At 41.1% G+C, this 16,927-nt stretch overlaps 1 protein-coding gene across 9 annotated transcripts in view; it reads left to right on the top strand.

Annotated features, from left to right (window-relative positions):
- Positions 1-16,927, top strand: part of DLC1 (DLC1 Rho GTPase activating protein) — a 281,768-nt gene that overhangs the window by 256,340 nt on the left and 8,501 nt on the right. For all 9 annotated transcript variants that reach the window (XM_080591587.1, XM_080591591.1, XM_080591590.1 and 6 more), the window contains 5 exons: positions 2,052-2,133; positions 9,074-9,137; positions 11,999-13,425; positions 14,460-14,636; positions 16,601-16,760. In XM_080591587.1, coding sequence (XP_080447713.1) covers positions 2,052-2,133; positions 9,074-9,137; positions 11,999-13,425; positions 14,460-14,636; positions 16,601-16,760 — 1,910 coding nt within the window. The remainder of the gene's footprint in view (positions 1-2,051; positions 2,134-9,073; positions 9,138-11,998; positions 13,426-14,459; positions 14,637-16,600; positions 16,761-16,927) is intronic.

Below are 16,927 nucleotides of genomic sequence, written 5' to 3' on the forward strand. Positions count from 1 at the left end.
TTTAATACGTGTTATTTTCAGAGGGTTTTTTTCCTCCTACTTAAAATTACTTGCACCGTGGTGAAACTATTCTGTACTTACTTATTTGCCTCTTCTTTTTTATAAAGCAAACTCCAGCTGCTGCTTGTAAGAATGAGCACAGAAAGTCCATTATTTACAGTGAATAACCATTGGAAATTACAGCAAATGCTGAGCTGACCTTCTTGAAAAATGATCTAGTTGAGCTTTGATTTGCAGCTGCATTGGCAATGTGAGATGATAATAGCACTTTCAAAAGCAGCACTTAGCAAAAATGTCCTTTGCCTGTTCAGAAATGATTTTTTTTCCTTTTTTTTTCTTTTTTTTTTTCTTTTTTTTTGGGTGGGTGAGGGGTGTGATACTAATGGAAATGCCAAGATTTTCTTGGGATGCAGATCGGGGACTGTGGTTCAAGTCTTTGTTAAAACCAGGGACAACACTGCCAGCAGAATATGTGGGCTTGTGGGTTTCCTGCTGTGCTGAACTGTAAATCTCCTAAGAAATTACTTGCATTCAAAAAACATGCCCTACCTGTGGTTGCAATTGTCCTACCTAGAAACTCTAAACTTTTATTAAGTTTCTAATTTAGGACCATGTTCTTGCCTAACGTCAAAAGGACCACAGAGGTGAGAGCAAGATGTGAGAGCAAGGCCAGCCATTCCCATTGAAAAGCCAGCTGTCCTTATATGAAAACAATATGCCATTGTCCTTTCCAGGCCCTTTTGGCAGCAGCAACATCAACAAAAACAGCATAAATTAAGCATAACAAAAAATGGATTTGTGCAGACCATCGACATCTTGTCACCCATCTCACTTAGCGTGCCCACAAGAAAACATCTGGGAGAACGTAAGATACAAGCCCTCTCAGAGGAAAAACTTAGATCAGCACTGTTGAAAAGTACCGACTGAATGTGCTCACTTCCTTTGCTTGCACTTTGGACTTAAAATAGTGAAGGAGAAAACTATGGATCAGTTTAGTATAATATGAGAAGTCACCTTTAGGCAGTACACATTTAAAATGGAGATTAATCTGTGAAACTTCATAGTTGCTCTGCCTTCTAAAACTGCAATTTTCTGTTGAAAAGCCAGGATTTCTTGTATTTCACAGACTATGTCATCATAAGAATATTATATACCTTTCAATAAATTAACACCAGGTCTATTCTTTTCATCATTTCAGCTCACTCTTGTCTCTGGAGATTTAAAACATTTTATAGACAATCACTTGGACCAGAAAAGTTGTATGTAACTGCAGCAGTACGTTGAGAGTTTGTCCTTGTATTGCAGCATGCCCTGAACACCCAGGGGCTTTGGTGGGAGTTTTGGTTTTGCAAGGAATGCCAGATCAGGACCTATATGACAGTCAGGAATCCGTGGAGGACAGTAAATAATATATATGTAGTCACTGCTTCAGAGCTGAAGTAAATTTTCAGCTCTCTGCCAACATTGTTTCTTCCCCCTCACTCTCCCAGTTGTTTATCTAAATAATCTTTTAAGGGAAGGAGGCAGTATGCGTTCCACGCAGCTTGGCGCTCTTTCATTTCAGCCCATATCTCATTAATGTTATAACAGAGTCAAGCATTTAAATTGCTTGATTAACAGCCAAGGAGATTCTGTTTTTCATTCCAGAGATTTGGGTTTTACTGACCTTTTTTCTTTAATGTGAGATACTAGTACTTTGATGGAGATTGTATATTTATTTTAAATAAAGCCAGCCTGAATTAGTTTCAGCTTCTGATGTTGGATAGGAAGTTCACATTTGCCTTGTTTCCTCTCCTGTTGTTTCATCTTTGCTTTGCTCATTTTTTCCCCATTATGCATATCAGCTTTCAGTTATCAAAGCTGCACGCCAAAAGCTTATAGACAGGCAGTAAGCATCTCTGGCATTTGAGCTGGTAAGATGCATGTTTATCTGAGAAGTGCCAATCACTTGCATCTTGGTTAGCTCATCTGAAGGCAGCTGGTGGTTTTGAAACAATTCACTGCTGGGAATAACTGCTTTTTTGATTCTTTACCTGTCTCTGTTCCTACAGATCTCCTCTTTCCAATTGACATTGCTCTAGTCAAGCGAGAGCATGACTTCCTGGACAGAGATGCTATTGAGGCCCTATGCAGGTAGGTGGGAAAAAATCACACTGCATCTTGTAACAAAACTCTTCCCGTGTAATGGAAAATGTAACCCAGGAAAAGCATAACCACAACTGAATTATGTATTATAGGGTTAATCATTGTTTTGAGGCCTTTTGATTATCCATTATTGGTATGCATTTTTAATCAAAACAGTATATTGGGCTAAGTAATGTTTGGGGATCTTATTTGCATCAAAGCTGGGAGGAAAATGGCAGTAGTCTTTGTGACAAGAGTCTTTAGTAAGTATTTAGTATAGCTATATATTTTATTATTATTCATTCTTTACTTGCTTTTATTATTGATTCCCAAATTAGCAAGCCGTGTGAAAGCAGAGCTGTGTAGGCGACAGCAATCTGTACATACAACTATAGCATCAGTTCCCATGCAGGAATTATATTTTTGGGAGCAGTATTCGCAAAGCTGTGCTGCTGCATTCTCTTACCCTCCTGTCTGATAATGGTGAGGAGCCATGTGTATAAAAAGTCATGCTGACCTCAGGGTACTACCCTGTGTACACTATGATCACTGAAGTGAATGTGGATGGCTGTAAAGGATAATGGGAGTGAATCTAAAGGGTTTACCACCACCGCCAAGGCTGGCCTGCCCTCAGCTGTGTGCTCCCATAGCTTGTCTTAATTGTTTATGGGCTCCTACAACAAACCGATTCAACTTGCTTACCCAGCTAAAAAAGCCTCAGTAGTCCTTGCTGGGTTAGGAAATTGGATCAGCACATGGAAAGGAGTAATGGACTCTGGGGGGGTGCAGAGGATGACCACAGAGCTAACTGCAAGGGCAGGACACAAGGGGTGGGCAGAAAAAGAGAGAGCAAGACTTGCCTGTGTGGGGCAGCTTGTTTTTACAGAACTACAGCCCCAGCATTACCAATTCTATCATATAAGCAATTACTTTGGCCCCATTTTACACTTATCCATCCATTATGGATGGGTACTCCTCTAGCGCAAGTTCATAATCTAAATTGCAAAAAAAAAATGCAATAATTTTTCATATCTTCTATTACCTAGAAATAAGTGCAGTTTTCTCCCTTTGTCCTTCATTATGGCAACTTTCCAAATTGTCTTCTGAATGAATGCTTTGGATACTACATGCCTGATGGCCGCAACTCTAAATGTCAATAATTCTAATGAATTACAAAACCCTTTTAAGAAAGGCTTTAAGTTTATAGTGTCCTCTTGCCATCACTACCATGCTTGGAAGGGAAAGAGAGAAACTGGAATTTGAAGTTCCTCAGAAATATTTACAGCATTTTTAAACTAAGGAAACAGATTTGTTGCTCACTCATTGAGAGGGGAAAAATTTTATTCACGGTAAATTCACAATCAAGATGCAGTAAGGCGCCTACTCCGTCAGCATTAAAATGTGATACATTGGTCTGCTTATTTGTGTGCTCTGGAGCTTGTGAAGCCATTGAACAGAAAGTACAGCGATGTGAATAAATGCTGGTTCCCAGAAGCACGGTATTCCCTTGCCAGGAAAACAGAATACAGTCAAGCCAGCATATTTTGGATCTAGTGCTCTCTTGCAAGACTACTTTTTAACCTGGGCTTATTTAGGTAGATGGGGGAAAAAGACAACAGACTGTTTCTTACTGGTAAAAGTAAGAATATGTCCTCCATATATCTTTGAGACTTGCCACTAATAAAAACAGTTACCAATTTTATTGAACTTAGAGGATAGCAAAAAGATCTGTCCTAAAAATGGAATCTTATTTTTTAAGCCTTCTAATAAAGGTAACCAAGCCAAAATGATGTGGGTATATACACATTTTGTGAAACTAGGACACACAAGTCTGCTAATTGTAAAATCACCTGTTCACTTCCATCTTCAAATTGTTTTCTGTGTAGTGTGCATAAGAAGTGTGCATCTTCCTGTAGCTTGTGACAGATTTTAAAGGCAAAACTATATCATTCTGAAGTCTGTGGCTTATCTTTTACAAAATAATTTTAAAACTGAAGCTAAAATTTCTCCAGAAGCATTCAGATCCTACCTTAACATAAAACTGAAAATCATCTTGGATGTCTGAATTTGGCCTTTTGTCATGTGTATTAAACAAAAGCAGTTCATTATCACAACATTTCCACCTTTAGATTTTTTTTCACATCTCCCTGTTTAATTTTGTAAAGCTCATTAAAAAACATGGAGAGGCTACGTCATGTGGAATGCTGTGTTTCTTCCTGAAACCTAGGTTTATTTTGACTCATGCCATGGTCAGTGTGTAAACAGTAGAGGATTTTGCTCAGTAAAGGAGTTAGAGCTGTTTCACAACCATAAGTCTATCTAAAAATCAGAGTAGTTTTGGAATTATTTGCATTTTCAGCATAGAGCTAAATGAATGCTGTATGCAGTCGATGGTAACAAAATAGTTAGTCCTCTGTGCTGAGAATCTGCTTTTCAGTATAACCAGGAGTCTTTTCTCAGCGGTTTTAATCACCTTGCTCTAATTACTGCACATGGAAAAATATAATTTTAAAAAAGACTGTAGAAATCACAATGACAGGGATTTTTTTTAAGTTTGAAGCATTTAAAACATCTGAACAGTACTGTCAATTACTGTTCAATAAGATTATTAACTTAAACAGGAATAATAATGTAACTTTAACAGTTTAATAATAATGCTTTGCAAAATTCATTTCTAAATGGAAATGGTTTCAGTGGCCACCCCATTAAGGGTTTTCTTGAAAAATTTTAAGTAAAAAGCAAGTTGAGTCTTGAATTACAGAGATAGCATATGGTACTTGGTAACAGTAGAAGATAAATGGTTAAGAAATGTCATTTAGTGATTGTATCACGAAATGTAGGGTTAAAAATGTAAGTCATGATTCTGCTTTAATTTGCTGGGATGCTTCACGTAGAGACTGTGTGTGAAGTGCTGCTGGCCTTGGTTTTGTAAGCCTCTGTGTAGATTAATGGTTGGGAATTTATCTTGAGAGGGCAGCTGCCTGCATAATGCGCTCATGAAGCTAAGTACTGAAACATGCTTATCCTAGAGGCTGTAGTTGCTAAGTGCGAATTACATAGCAAGCTGTGATGGAAATCCTATTTAATCTCTTTACATGTAACTAGAAAACTGCCACACTGTATACACAAGAGATTTCTTAAATCTTGTACCATCAGGATTTCTCATCCAAGAAACTGATTGTAATGGATTAGCACGAGCAGCAGTTACTGGTCGTATGGCTTGGTTTGTGAAGAGCTGGCCTCCCTTGCAGGTTATAACATGCAGATGAACCCCGTGAGCCAGCACAGGGACTGTCCACTGCGGTGAGACACGAAAGCCCTTGTATCATCAATTAGTTACAGGTATAATGGAGCTGGAGTTTGCCCTGTAGTAAGGAATGAAGAATTTAAATCCATTAGGAAAATATTTTAAACTGAAGTTCAAAGCTAGATCATACACTTACTGAGATGGAAAATTCTAGTTTAAAATCATAAAATGCTTTTATCTGATGCACTGTACTGCTCCCACTATTCTTGAGTGTGTGGGATGAGAATTTTCTGCTGTTAATGACCACAGAGTGAATTACCAAGTGGTTATAGCTGATATAGAACTTATTGGTTCTTAGGTTAACAAAGACTTCCTATTACAAGGCCATAGTTTAATTTATAAAATAACTGAAGTTAGCCATGCAAGTTGAAATTTTTGGTAGTGTGCATGTTACCCAGATTGCATTTCTTAAAAAATAAAATAAAAATTGAAGTAAAACTAGTTTGGCCATTTCTGAGAAGATGACTGGGAAGAGCACGTTGTTTGCTGATTTCCTGGAGAAGCTCTGGTGCCTCGTGTTTGGGGTCCAGCTGGTACAGGTTTCCACGGTAGCCCTGGGCTGTTATGGGCCAGTCACAGTTTGGGGACTGGGACCGAAAGGCAGGCTCTGTCACATTTGTCACCACTAGGAAGAAAGGCTTTGCAGAGCCCAGGTAAGGGTTCTGGGTGTGTGGAGGACAAGGAGAAGGGATGCAGTGGAGGTGTAACACAGGAGCTCTCCTCCACAGTGTGATACCCCCTGGATGTGCAGACCTACAGAGAGAAGGCCGACCCAAAGATAATTACCTAAATGATGGGAAAGAACATTATCTTGTCATCCAGGCAGTCATTCAGAAAGACAGTGGACAGGGTAGGAGGCATTGCAGAAATGGAGATTGAGATAGCAAGGCAGTGTAAGTGGCTGCAACCACTGTCTGCAGCAATCCTGCCCCGTCACCCTGTCTCCTCTAGAAGTCCGCATGAAGGTGTCATTGAGACAGGTTTGGGCAGAATAAGACAGAGCTAAAGAATGAGAATCTGCTGCCTGTCAGCGGAGAAATGATGAGCTGAGTTTGTACCTGGGAGCAGAATTATCTGGAGAGAAGGTCCAGAGCCAGAAGAGAAAATTGGGGTTCATTAACAAGTACCAATTTGATGAGATCTGTAGAAAATGAATGTGTGCTTGCATGCTTAAAAAGTATTGCAAAGTGAAGTGAATGTTAGTGACAGTTGTACGGGTAACTCTCATCTTGGCAAAGCCCGAACCTTTCTTGCTTAGCTTTGCGGACTCGATAGCTTGTTTGGAAGGCAGCTCTGCATACCATGCTGTGCTTTCAGGGTCCTATAGCTCCAGGAACTGGGCACCATTGAACTCACGTAAAAGCTAAAGCAGGATGTGTGATGTATATAATTAAACTTACAGACCTGAGGCAGTCGCTGCAGAGCATTTGGATTTTAAAAGGGAAACTGCTTTTATAATGAAATCATGTCAGATGTGTAAGGGAGCCTTTATTTGCCTTGCTGCTCTTGTGTTTAACCTTGCTCATAGGGGGTTACATTATCTTGCCTTCATACTCATTTTTGTGAGGTATGTGCTGGGGGATTTTTTTTTTCTCAAAGTCCCTATTTTTCACCTATTTCAGGGTTTTAAGTTAGGTAGGAGGAAAGTCTGTGGATGTAATCTTTGTGAAATCAGAGATCGCCTTTATTAGCGATTAGATAGGCTGCAGCAAGATAAAGCCTGATGCAGGGATTCAGTGATAGCTTCTCCCCACGTAAGTCAAAGGTTGCCACAGTGTGAAATTTGTAAATTATTGCACAGTAAAGGACTGAAAGCAATGCAGTATTCCCTGCCATTGAGGTCTGGCAGTTTGGAAGGAGAATGTTTGTGAAGCAGGGGAAGGGAAGCAGCTTTCTGCTGCTGTGTGGCCTCTTAGAAACCAAATACTTGGGTAGCATGTACATGGGGCAGTCACTCCTCACCCATGCCATAAACACAACTGCTGGGAAGGTCACGCACCCACCAGTAGCAGCGGGAAGGATTGTGCCTGCAGTAAGTCAGAGCAGAGGTGAAAATGGAGAGATCTGGTTAACTTTCCTACTCTGCCACTGGCCTACCATTTGACCCGTGGCAATTCTTCCTGTTTCTCTTCTTTTCTGCTGTGTTGTGGCTGGGTCTAATTATAGATCAAACTGTCCTTTTTTACCTCACGACTGCAGCAAGAGCACCAGTAGGAGCTTTTCCATTTTCTTTGATGGCCTCAGGATCAAGCCCTGTGTAAATACCATCTGCAACCAATCCTGTGCATGAAAGGAAAGAGGAAAGAGAGGAAACTAGTAATCCTTCCTGTGCACACATTTTCTAGATTCAAGTTACAAGTTTCAGGAATCTGAAAAGACTCATCTGAAGCAACAGGACAAGTCAGCATTTTTTTTTTTCTTCTTTTAATTCTTTTATCCAAGTTTTTCAAAGCTACCAGTACAGCTTCTTTACATTTCTTGAATGATGTAGGTGAAAATTACACTGCTTCCTTCAGAATGAAGCAGACTTTTTAAACCTCAGCCTTACCCCTGTTCAATTTGCATGAAAGGGGCAATTCTTCTCCTCTGCTTCCCCCCTTCACATGCTACCATTTATGTGGCTCAGGGAGCTGACATGGGCAAAATTCAACCCCCAAAAAAATGGAAAAATGAATTTTCAGCTCCTCTAGACCACAGTACAGCCTCGCAAGTGGAAGCTTTCCATGAGGGAGGCAGGAAGAGTGGGGACAGAAGGAGGGCAGAGAGGTTTCTTTGGATGTGATGCTTCCCATGACTGTCAGACAGAATGGACAGTTCTGGGGGACAGGGGATAAGAAAGAGAGCTTAGTTTATTTTAGGGATGCTGGATCACAAGCTCATCAGAGAACAGAGGGATGCTTATATACATTCATACAGTACTTTGAGATGTGCATGCAGAGTGCTCTTGCATGTTTTAGGGAGGCTGGTTAATTCTTGTTGCTGCAGCAATTTATTTTCATTGTCTAAATTTTAGTCCTCAAGACCAACATTATTACACATAAAAGAAACTTTAGTTTGGGAAGGAAAAATCAGGTATGTGGCTTTTTAAAAACTGATAGTTGTGTTGTCCCAGGATTGTATTGAGAATAATTACATTACACTTCTCACAAACAAAATGGGCCCCTAAGAAGTGGAAAATAAGTTTTCCTGTTTGAGCTTTCAGCTTATAAAGTATAATTTTAAAGTGGTGTGCTGTTTTGTACAGATGTGTACAGTGTCAAATACGAAGCCTATTCTCTTATTTTTAGTCTGTTGAGGTTGATTGTTTCAGGGTTTGAATGTTTGATATTTAAATAAATGTAATTATTACAATTCATTGATTACAATGCGCTTCTTAACTTACTCTAAGTTTCTGTTTACTTTTCCTTACTTTGATTCAGGTAATAGTGACAAATAGTCATCCATCCCTCCCTCTGAAGTTAGAATACTGCCAAATGTAATGGTTTAATGGTTAAGTATAATTAGGGCTCTAATTGAAACTCTGCTTGTGGCTATTTGTATGCAAAGCAGTTTGGGGATAGCCTTCACAAGAGCTTTTGAACTGAAATAGCCTGTGCCAAAACACTGGAGTTTTCTCTTAATATGGTTTCCTTTGCTTTGCAGGCGCTTAAATACTTTAAACAAATGTGCAGTGATGAAGCTAGAAATCAGTCCCCACAGGAAAAGGGTAAGTACCTTTAACATCTTCTGTTACAGCATTGTGTGTTAATAAAACTGAAAAAAAAAATAATAGCAGATTGTTTAGCTGTAGTGTAGGATGACAGCTGAGTTGAACCTGCCAATGACTCATAGTCAAAACTCTGCTTATATTTCATCTTATGTTCTCACTTAGTGAAAACTGCAGGGCTTGGCCCTGCATAAAGGTTATTTGTCTAGCTAACTCTTCCATGGGATGCTGCTCTCAGCCTGAAAAACACTGGGATTCTCTGCCTGCCAGTGGAGTTGTTTGTGTTGTAGCTTATTACTTGCTCTTAGGCAGGATTGTAATTAGTAGGCATGACAGAGGGGATCCTGACCAGCCACAATGAGCTGACCTGAATGTTAGAACATCGTCCTTGATGTAATCTTCACAGTTTTGGTTCTTTGCCATCACATTGGAATTGTATTCTTTTATTACTATATAGGCAGCGTGACTCTGCCTGCCATGCAAAAGAGACGACCATTTGTAGGATTTGACATGTTGTTTCCGTGTTGTTTTTTTTTTAATTACAGCTCAAATTTAAAGCAAAATATTTAAAGAATATATTGACTACCTTTTTAGAAAGTTTACACATCTCCAGGGTGTTTAGCGGGCGTTAAAAGGGTTTCTTGGTTGTTCGTGATCCCTGTGGAGCGTAGTGAGAAAGAAGAGAGGACCTACTGTAACTTCAGTAAGGTAGTACAGACAGAAAGCTGAGCTGCTGGATTTTGCTAGTAAGGTACCACTTGATAGCTGTCTTAAAACTATGTGGGTGTCCTAGGAGGGATCAGTAGTTGATACTGTCCCCTGGGATATGACGACTGCAGATAAAGATGACTGAACTAAGGCAATACAATGCTGCCCTGCCCTTAGGAAGAATGCATACAAATGCTCTGAGGTTGTTTACCAGGAATTAATCCCCTCTTTCCCTATCTGTTTGTGGTATGCTGGAAACAGCACCCAAGTTCCAGAAGATAACAGTCTGAGGCAGCATATATATGAACTTTTTAAAAGTAGGGGTAGACCCCTGGCTTGCCTGTTTACAGCCACCAGAAGATTTCTCCTCCTTGTTTTTCAATCCTGCTAACACTGGAATGATCAGTATTGCTGCTAGATGTCAGACCAGACCCAACGTCTTCCAGAGTCTGGATGTTACGTTTTGTTTCAGTCCTTCTTGATTTTCACTCACCACTCATATTCTGGTGGATGGACTTTGATACCATTCCTGTTTGTTGTTGAATTCATTAGAATTCTTAGCCTTTAAAGTTTTTTAATACTCGGGGAAAAATTGTGCTGACAGAAACATATGCTTGCTTATGTTGCATTGTCTCTTTGCCAATTAAGATTGCTTTACTGTTCCTTTTTCCCATTCAAACCATGTTTATTATCATTATTATCTATTGACAGTTTCAGGTGACACTTTTCCTCCGGAAAACTTTAAATAAGCAAGCCAGTCCTCTTAGGTTTTCTTCTGAGTCAGGGGCAGAAACACCGGTAGTAGTAGCTGGGAAACAAAGAGAATGACACTTGCTCTTTTTCCTATGTGTATTTGGTTATGAAAAATAAATACGATGTTTCACATATCTTCCTGAGATGATGAAATGTGCTAAGAGGAAAAAAAAAAAACCACACTAGGAGAGGATCAGGAGCTAAAATAAGCATAAATAAAATACTTGAAATATGAATAACTTACTAATTTTTCAGACTGAGTGTTTATGTTCCTGGCACACAAATAGTTACAGTTTGAGGCGTGCATGTGTACTTGTTTTTAAATTAAAGCAATCTAAACAAATTAAGTGAAACTTCAGCACCCATGGAGCTGTGTGGCAATTAGTCTTCCCTACTCTGAACACCAAAGGTTATTGTGTGGTTTCATGGTGTCACACTCAAATATCTCTCATTGGCTTCATTCTTCCAACTGTGTGCAACATGAAATTTTCCAGATACTTGGAAGAACAAAAATGCCATTTCCAGGATCATTCCCTTTCAGGATTTAGATGAAAAGATTTAGACGTAAGTGATGTACAGGTAATTGTGCCCTCAAGCATTCGTCATGCATCAAACATAATCAGAGAAGATGCTATTTGCAATTTACTTACGTGCTATACTGTGAGTGAGCTTTTGCTGCTCACTATCTATGAGTGTTAAAGTTTGCCTGGAGCAAGACTGAAGTAGAAACTTCACAGGACATTCTTAAAATGTTAGCTGCTAGCCTGTGGGAGGAAGAGTGGACCAGGTAGGAGCCTGGAGGCATCAGACTGTAGCAGTGCAAGAGTTTCTTTTGCTGCCTCATTAGTCACAGTGAGGAGACCTTTTAAACTTCCAGAATGGGTAAGGAATTAAGCTGCAACAATTCACAACGTATGAGAAACATCTCTTAATTGCAAAGAGGAGTATAAACACAGAGCCACTATCAAAAAAGTGTAACTTTGGAGAGAGTCCAAAGGGACCCCAACCCCGGACTGACTCCAGTTTAAAATTTTATGCATGCCAGGAATTTCCATTGATCTGAGGGCTATCCACTGTGACCAATTAATTAAAAGTCAATGGATACTAAGGTTTTCAGAAAAGAGCAATTTAAAGCAGATTGCATTGTTTGTTTCTTTTTACGAAGCATATATCCTTTGTATTTAAAAACTGTTAAAAAGTATTGTCTGTCCCCTGTAATCTTTTCTTGAGATGGGCTTTATGGCCTAAACTTCCTCTCCCTGAAGAGACTGTTTTTGCTTTAAATTCATGAGAACAAGGTCATGCTTAAATCAGTTTGGTGGGCATTGCATTTAAACGCAACTGCCTTTGCAATGTTGGCAGTTTGCAAGCATTATTTTCAGGGTTCTTTTTCTTTGCAGAGTGAAGATTCAGATGAAGATGAACCATGTGCAATAAGTGGCAAATGGACTTTTCAAAGGGACAGCAAGAGGTGGTCGAGGCTTGAGGAGTTCGATGTGTTCCCTCCAAAGCCAGACTTGAATACCCCCTCCCCAGAAGCTCCCCACCTTACAAACGCAGCAAGCCGTGAGAGCGTGCTCACAGACCTCAGCGAGCGGCAGGAGGTGGCTTCAATTCTCAGCATCAGCAGCACCAGCAGCCACCAACCAACCCTGCAGAGCGAGGCATCTACCACCAGGACAAATTCCGTTGTGAGCGTTTGTTCGTCGAGCAATTTCGTAGCAAATGATGACTCATTCAGCAGCCTGCCCTCACCCAGGGAGCTGAATAGCTTCAGCTTCAACACAAAAGCAAACGAGAAGAACACCAAATCTAAAACAAAGAGCCTGCTTAAGAGAATGGAGAGCCTGAAAATCAAGAGCTCTCACCATGGCAAGAACAAAGCTCCTTCAAAGCTTGGTCTTATTATTAGTGGGCCCATCCTGCAAGAGGGCATGGATGAAGATAAGCTGAAGCAACTTAACTGTGTGGAGATTTCTGCCCTCAATGGCAACCACATCAGCCTCCCCATGGTACGAAAAAGGAGCGTCTCCAATTCCACCCAGACAAGCAGCAGCAGCAGTCAGTCTGAGACGAGCAGTGCCGTCAGCACACCCAGCCCTGTCACGCGAACGCGCAGCCTCAGTGCGTACAATAAAAGGGTGGGCATGTACCTGGAAGGCTTTGACCCCTTCAACCAGTCAACCTTCAGTGATGTGATGGAGCAGAACTTCAAGAACAGGGGAAGCTTTGCAGAAGACACCGTGTTTTTTATCCCAGAAGATCATAAGCCCGGCACTTTTCCCAAAGCACTCTCCAATGGCAACTTCTCCCCAACAGAAAGCAATGCTTCCGTGAACTGGAGGACGGGGAGTTTCCATGGCCATGGCCATCTCACCCTCCGGAGGGAAAACAGTGGAGACAGCTCCAAAGAGCTGAGCATGGGAAAACGGCGCAACTCCGCTAGCTCATTGAGCAGCCGCCTGAGTATTTATGACAACGTGCCAGGCTCGATCCTGTATTCCAGTACGAGCGACTTGGCCGACCTTGAAAACGAGGACATATTCCCAGAGCTAGACGACATCCTGTACCATGTGAAAGGGATGCAGAGAATAGTAAACCAGTGGTCAGAGAAGTTCTCGGACGAAGGGGACTCTGACTCAGCGCTCGACTCCATCTCCCCCTGTCCTTCCTCCCCAAAGCAGATCCACCTCGACGTAGATAACGATCGAACAACACCGAGTGACCTTGACAGCACAGGGAATTCACTTAATGAAACAGAAGAGCCTTCAGGGATGCAGGACAGAAGGGACTCTGGGGTGGGCGCGTCTCTGACACGGTCCAGCAGGTGAGCTCATGAGTGCTGGGACTTGGGTTGGCCCCAGTAAGGCCTCCTCCAGACCCACTGGTTCTGCAGTAGCTGCACCACACTTGGTTAAGGCATTCCTGTAATAGAAATTAGGGCCACTGAAGCACACATGTGCCGTTCCCATCACTTCCAAAAACAATTATAGCCGAGGGAAGTATTTGTACAACACTTGTAGATAAGTGATTCCCACAATTCATAGCTATATGTTTATATGTTCAGCTCAAGTCGTCACTGAAAAACAGCCTGCTCAGCAAGTCAGCGTTTGGAGCAATGTTAAGGCAGGTTTGGGGGATGGGAATTCTTCAAACCGAAATGGTGTGTGGGAGGGAGAAGGACCTCAAGTAGTGCTATTCACTTTTCAGATTGGCTAGGAAAGCCAGTGGAAGTATGGTCTGTTTTGTGTCAGTGTATAGTAAAAGCCTGGACTTTTAGACTGTCTCAAAAAATTGCACTTTCAGTAGCAGGCTGTTTCTTAATAGCATGCTAGGTCACTAACTCTGCAGGGAAGATGGGGCTTGTTTACTTTTTCTTGATCACTGTAGCACAGTGGGGGCTTGGGGGAGCTCCAGAGGCTTCCCAGTTTCTGTTGGGAGTTTCACCATGTATTTTATATTGTGAGTAGAGCATGGGGCTGAACTCTTTCTAGCGTTGTTTCCAGTTTTCCTTTAAAACTGGTGCAAATCATTTTGGGCCCAGTTTCTGCTGTCATTTAGTTGCCTACAGCTGCTTGTATAAACTTAATGGGACTTTTAGAAAAGCTTAGTTCCCGTTTGATGTGTCTTGAAATTTGAGGCCTTTTTTTTTCTTAATGGAGTTGTTTGATTCTGACTGACTTGATACTGGAAGGGTTTCTGGAAAAAAAAACAAAAGTTGTTGGAGCCCTCTGAGAATGTCTGATAGCACAAGGCCACGTAGGTCAGCTTAGAGTGCATGTTCCCATCGACACAGGTTGCAGGGAGTGAGGCGAATGTCTCAGTGACCTGTCCTTGCTCTGTTCCCTGTCATTTCTGCAGGCACAGGCTGAGGTGGCACAGCTTCCAGAGCTCCCACCGGCCCAGCCTCAGCTCGGCGTCTCTGCAGATCAACTGTCAGTCCGTGGCACAGATGAACCTGCTGCAGAAGTACTCACTCCTCAAGTTAACCGCTCTGCTGGAGAAGTACACACCTTCCAACAAGCATGGTTTCAGCTGGTAAGGGCACAGTGCCAGGTGTAGACAGGCCATCTGTCCAAGCACAACAGTTTCACTAGTCCTAAGTAACTTCTGGAAACATGCAACAAATCCCTTCATCCCTCTTTTTTCCATATTTGCACTTCTTCCTCCAGCCTGCGCTGACAATGATTTGTGGTTTCTTAAGACAGTGCTAACTAACATCACTAACCCTTTATGTAAACGTAATCTCAGTAGGATTGAGGACTATGTTCAAGGAGGCATGTGAGGGAGTAAAAGCAATCATGTACAGGCCAGCTGGCCAGCTGTCTGTGTGGCAAGATGTCCACTATCTCTAGCAAAAGAAGGACAAGTGGTATATTGAGTGAGTTAGTGACTGGTGGCACAGAGCTCAGTAGATCTGAAGATGCTTCAGTTATTCTTAATTTTTTTGCATAGCTTTCTCTATGTAATCATGTCATTAAATAACATAGATGTCCTTTAGTTCTAGTGTCTTGTTATCCAACAACTATCTCCCCTCTTTAAAGGACTATAAATCCAGCACTATAAATCCAGTTAACTTGAAAAACAAAAAGGGGGAGGGGGAATGGAGGTTGGGAGAATCATTATTTTTTCTGTAGGCAGCAATATCTGCTCTGGCCAGGTGTTTGTAACTAAGTTGTTGTTTTGTTTGTTTGTTTGGATTTTGTTGGAAGAATGAAATAGAAAGCTCCTTTATTACTGTATCTGCAGTACAGCCTGTGTAACCTTCAGGATGCAAAAGACGCAATAAAATTTTTCTTCTCCCCACCACAGGCCAGCCTCCTCCCTTCCCCAGGAGTCATAGAGAGTATTTAGCTTCAGCATCAAAGTACCTCCTGTTCAAAGGCTGTTATTATGTCAGCCTTTCTAAATACAGAAGTTGTTTGTTCTGAAAGACAGAAATAAGTATTGACCAGTTATCCCTGCATGCTTCAGATTCTCGGTGGAGATCGCAATGTGTTTTTTCACATTCCATTGGCATGTTTTTTGACAAAGCAAGTATTATTCATGCATATATCAATAATGCCCTAAACTTAACTATATGGCAATACAAATTGGTTCTGTTTTCCTATGTAACAGATTAGTCAGCTGTAAATCTAATGCACTGTTTGTATAGCTGTACTGTATATATCGAAATGCTAAATAGGTCTCCCTGTTCTCCAGTGTTACTGTGTCCTACTAGCTGTTGTACCATACATTAGCTTTTTTCCTTGTTTAAGAAAATGATCTCAATATTTTCACATTTTAATAGCTTTTTTTCCTTTATGAAAGCAACACTTGGGGACCTAGGGGTAAATCATTCTTTTGTATTTAGTAACTTTTTCCTTGGAGTCAAAAGCAAATGGAAAGGCCTCTCATTGAAACTGGAGTGGGAGGTAGGGGTAACAACAGTAACTGCCTGACAAGGAGGGGGGTCCCTGAAAGGGGTTGTTTATAGAGCTGAAGTTTTTAGCTGACAATCTCAAATGTATTACATCAGTTTCCTGCTGTTATGCACACTGGTGGGTGGTGGACCCAGTTTGAGGACTTTGCAGAACAAGTAGTTGACATACAAAAGCTCATTGTTCAAATGCCCATCTTTCCTGAAACCTAAAGAAGCAGTGTTATAAGGGGTCACTGACCACAGGATTTATTTTGACTCCATTGCAGTTCGGTCTGGCTCCTGCAGTTTTTCCCTGTAGCTTTTGTCCTACTAATATTGATAGAGTAGCACCACATTAATAATTACAGGCAGCATACTGCTCTGAATGTTAAGCCTTTCTCTTAGAGAAACTGTTTTCTGTCCTCTCTCCCCTCCCATCCCTGAATGAATTAGCTTATTTGTATTCTCACTACTTTTCATGTTATTCAGCATACTAAAATGTTTCACTTATTTTCACTTACTTCATGAGTTACTGGAAATCCATAAGACAAATGGTTGCCAGAGGTTTAATCTAATTTTGTCATTCCCTTTGCTTAAATAGGGCAGTACCAAAATTTATGAAAAGGATAAAGGTGCCAGACTATAAGGACCGAAATGTATTTGGAGTACCACTGCAAGTCAATGTTCAGCGCACTGGGCAGCCTCTTCCACAGAGCATTCAACAAGCCATGCGGTACCTTCGCAACCACTGCCTGGATCAGGTGGGTTTTGCTCCGTTCTGATCCCATTCTCATTCAGTACTCGAAGCCCAGCCTTCCATTAAGATTTTTTGTTGTTGTTGTTTCTGGGTCAGATTGAAAAAGCAGACAGAACAAAATGAATAATTCAAGGAAAGCTTTCCATTAAATTAGCCATGAAATTAGAATTC

This window comes from Anser brachyrhynchus (assembly GCF_964034855.1).
Source record: "Anser brachyrhynchus genome assembly, chromosome: 4".
Taxonomy (NCBI): Eukaryota; Metazoa; Chordata; class Aves; order Anseriformes; family Anatidae; genus Anser; species Anser brachyrhynchus.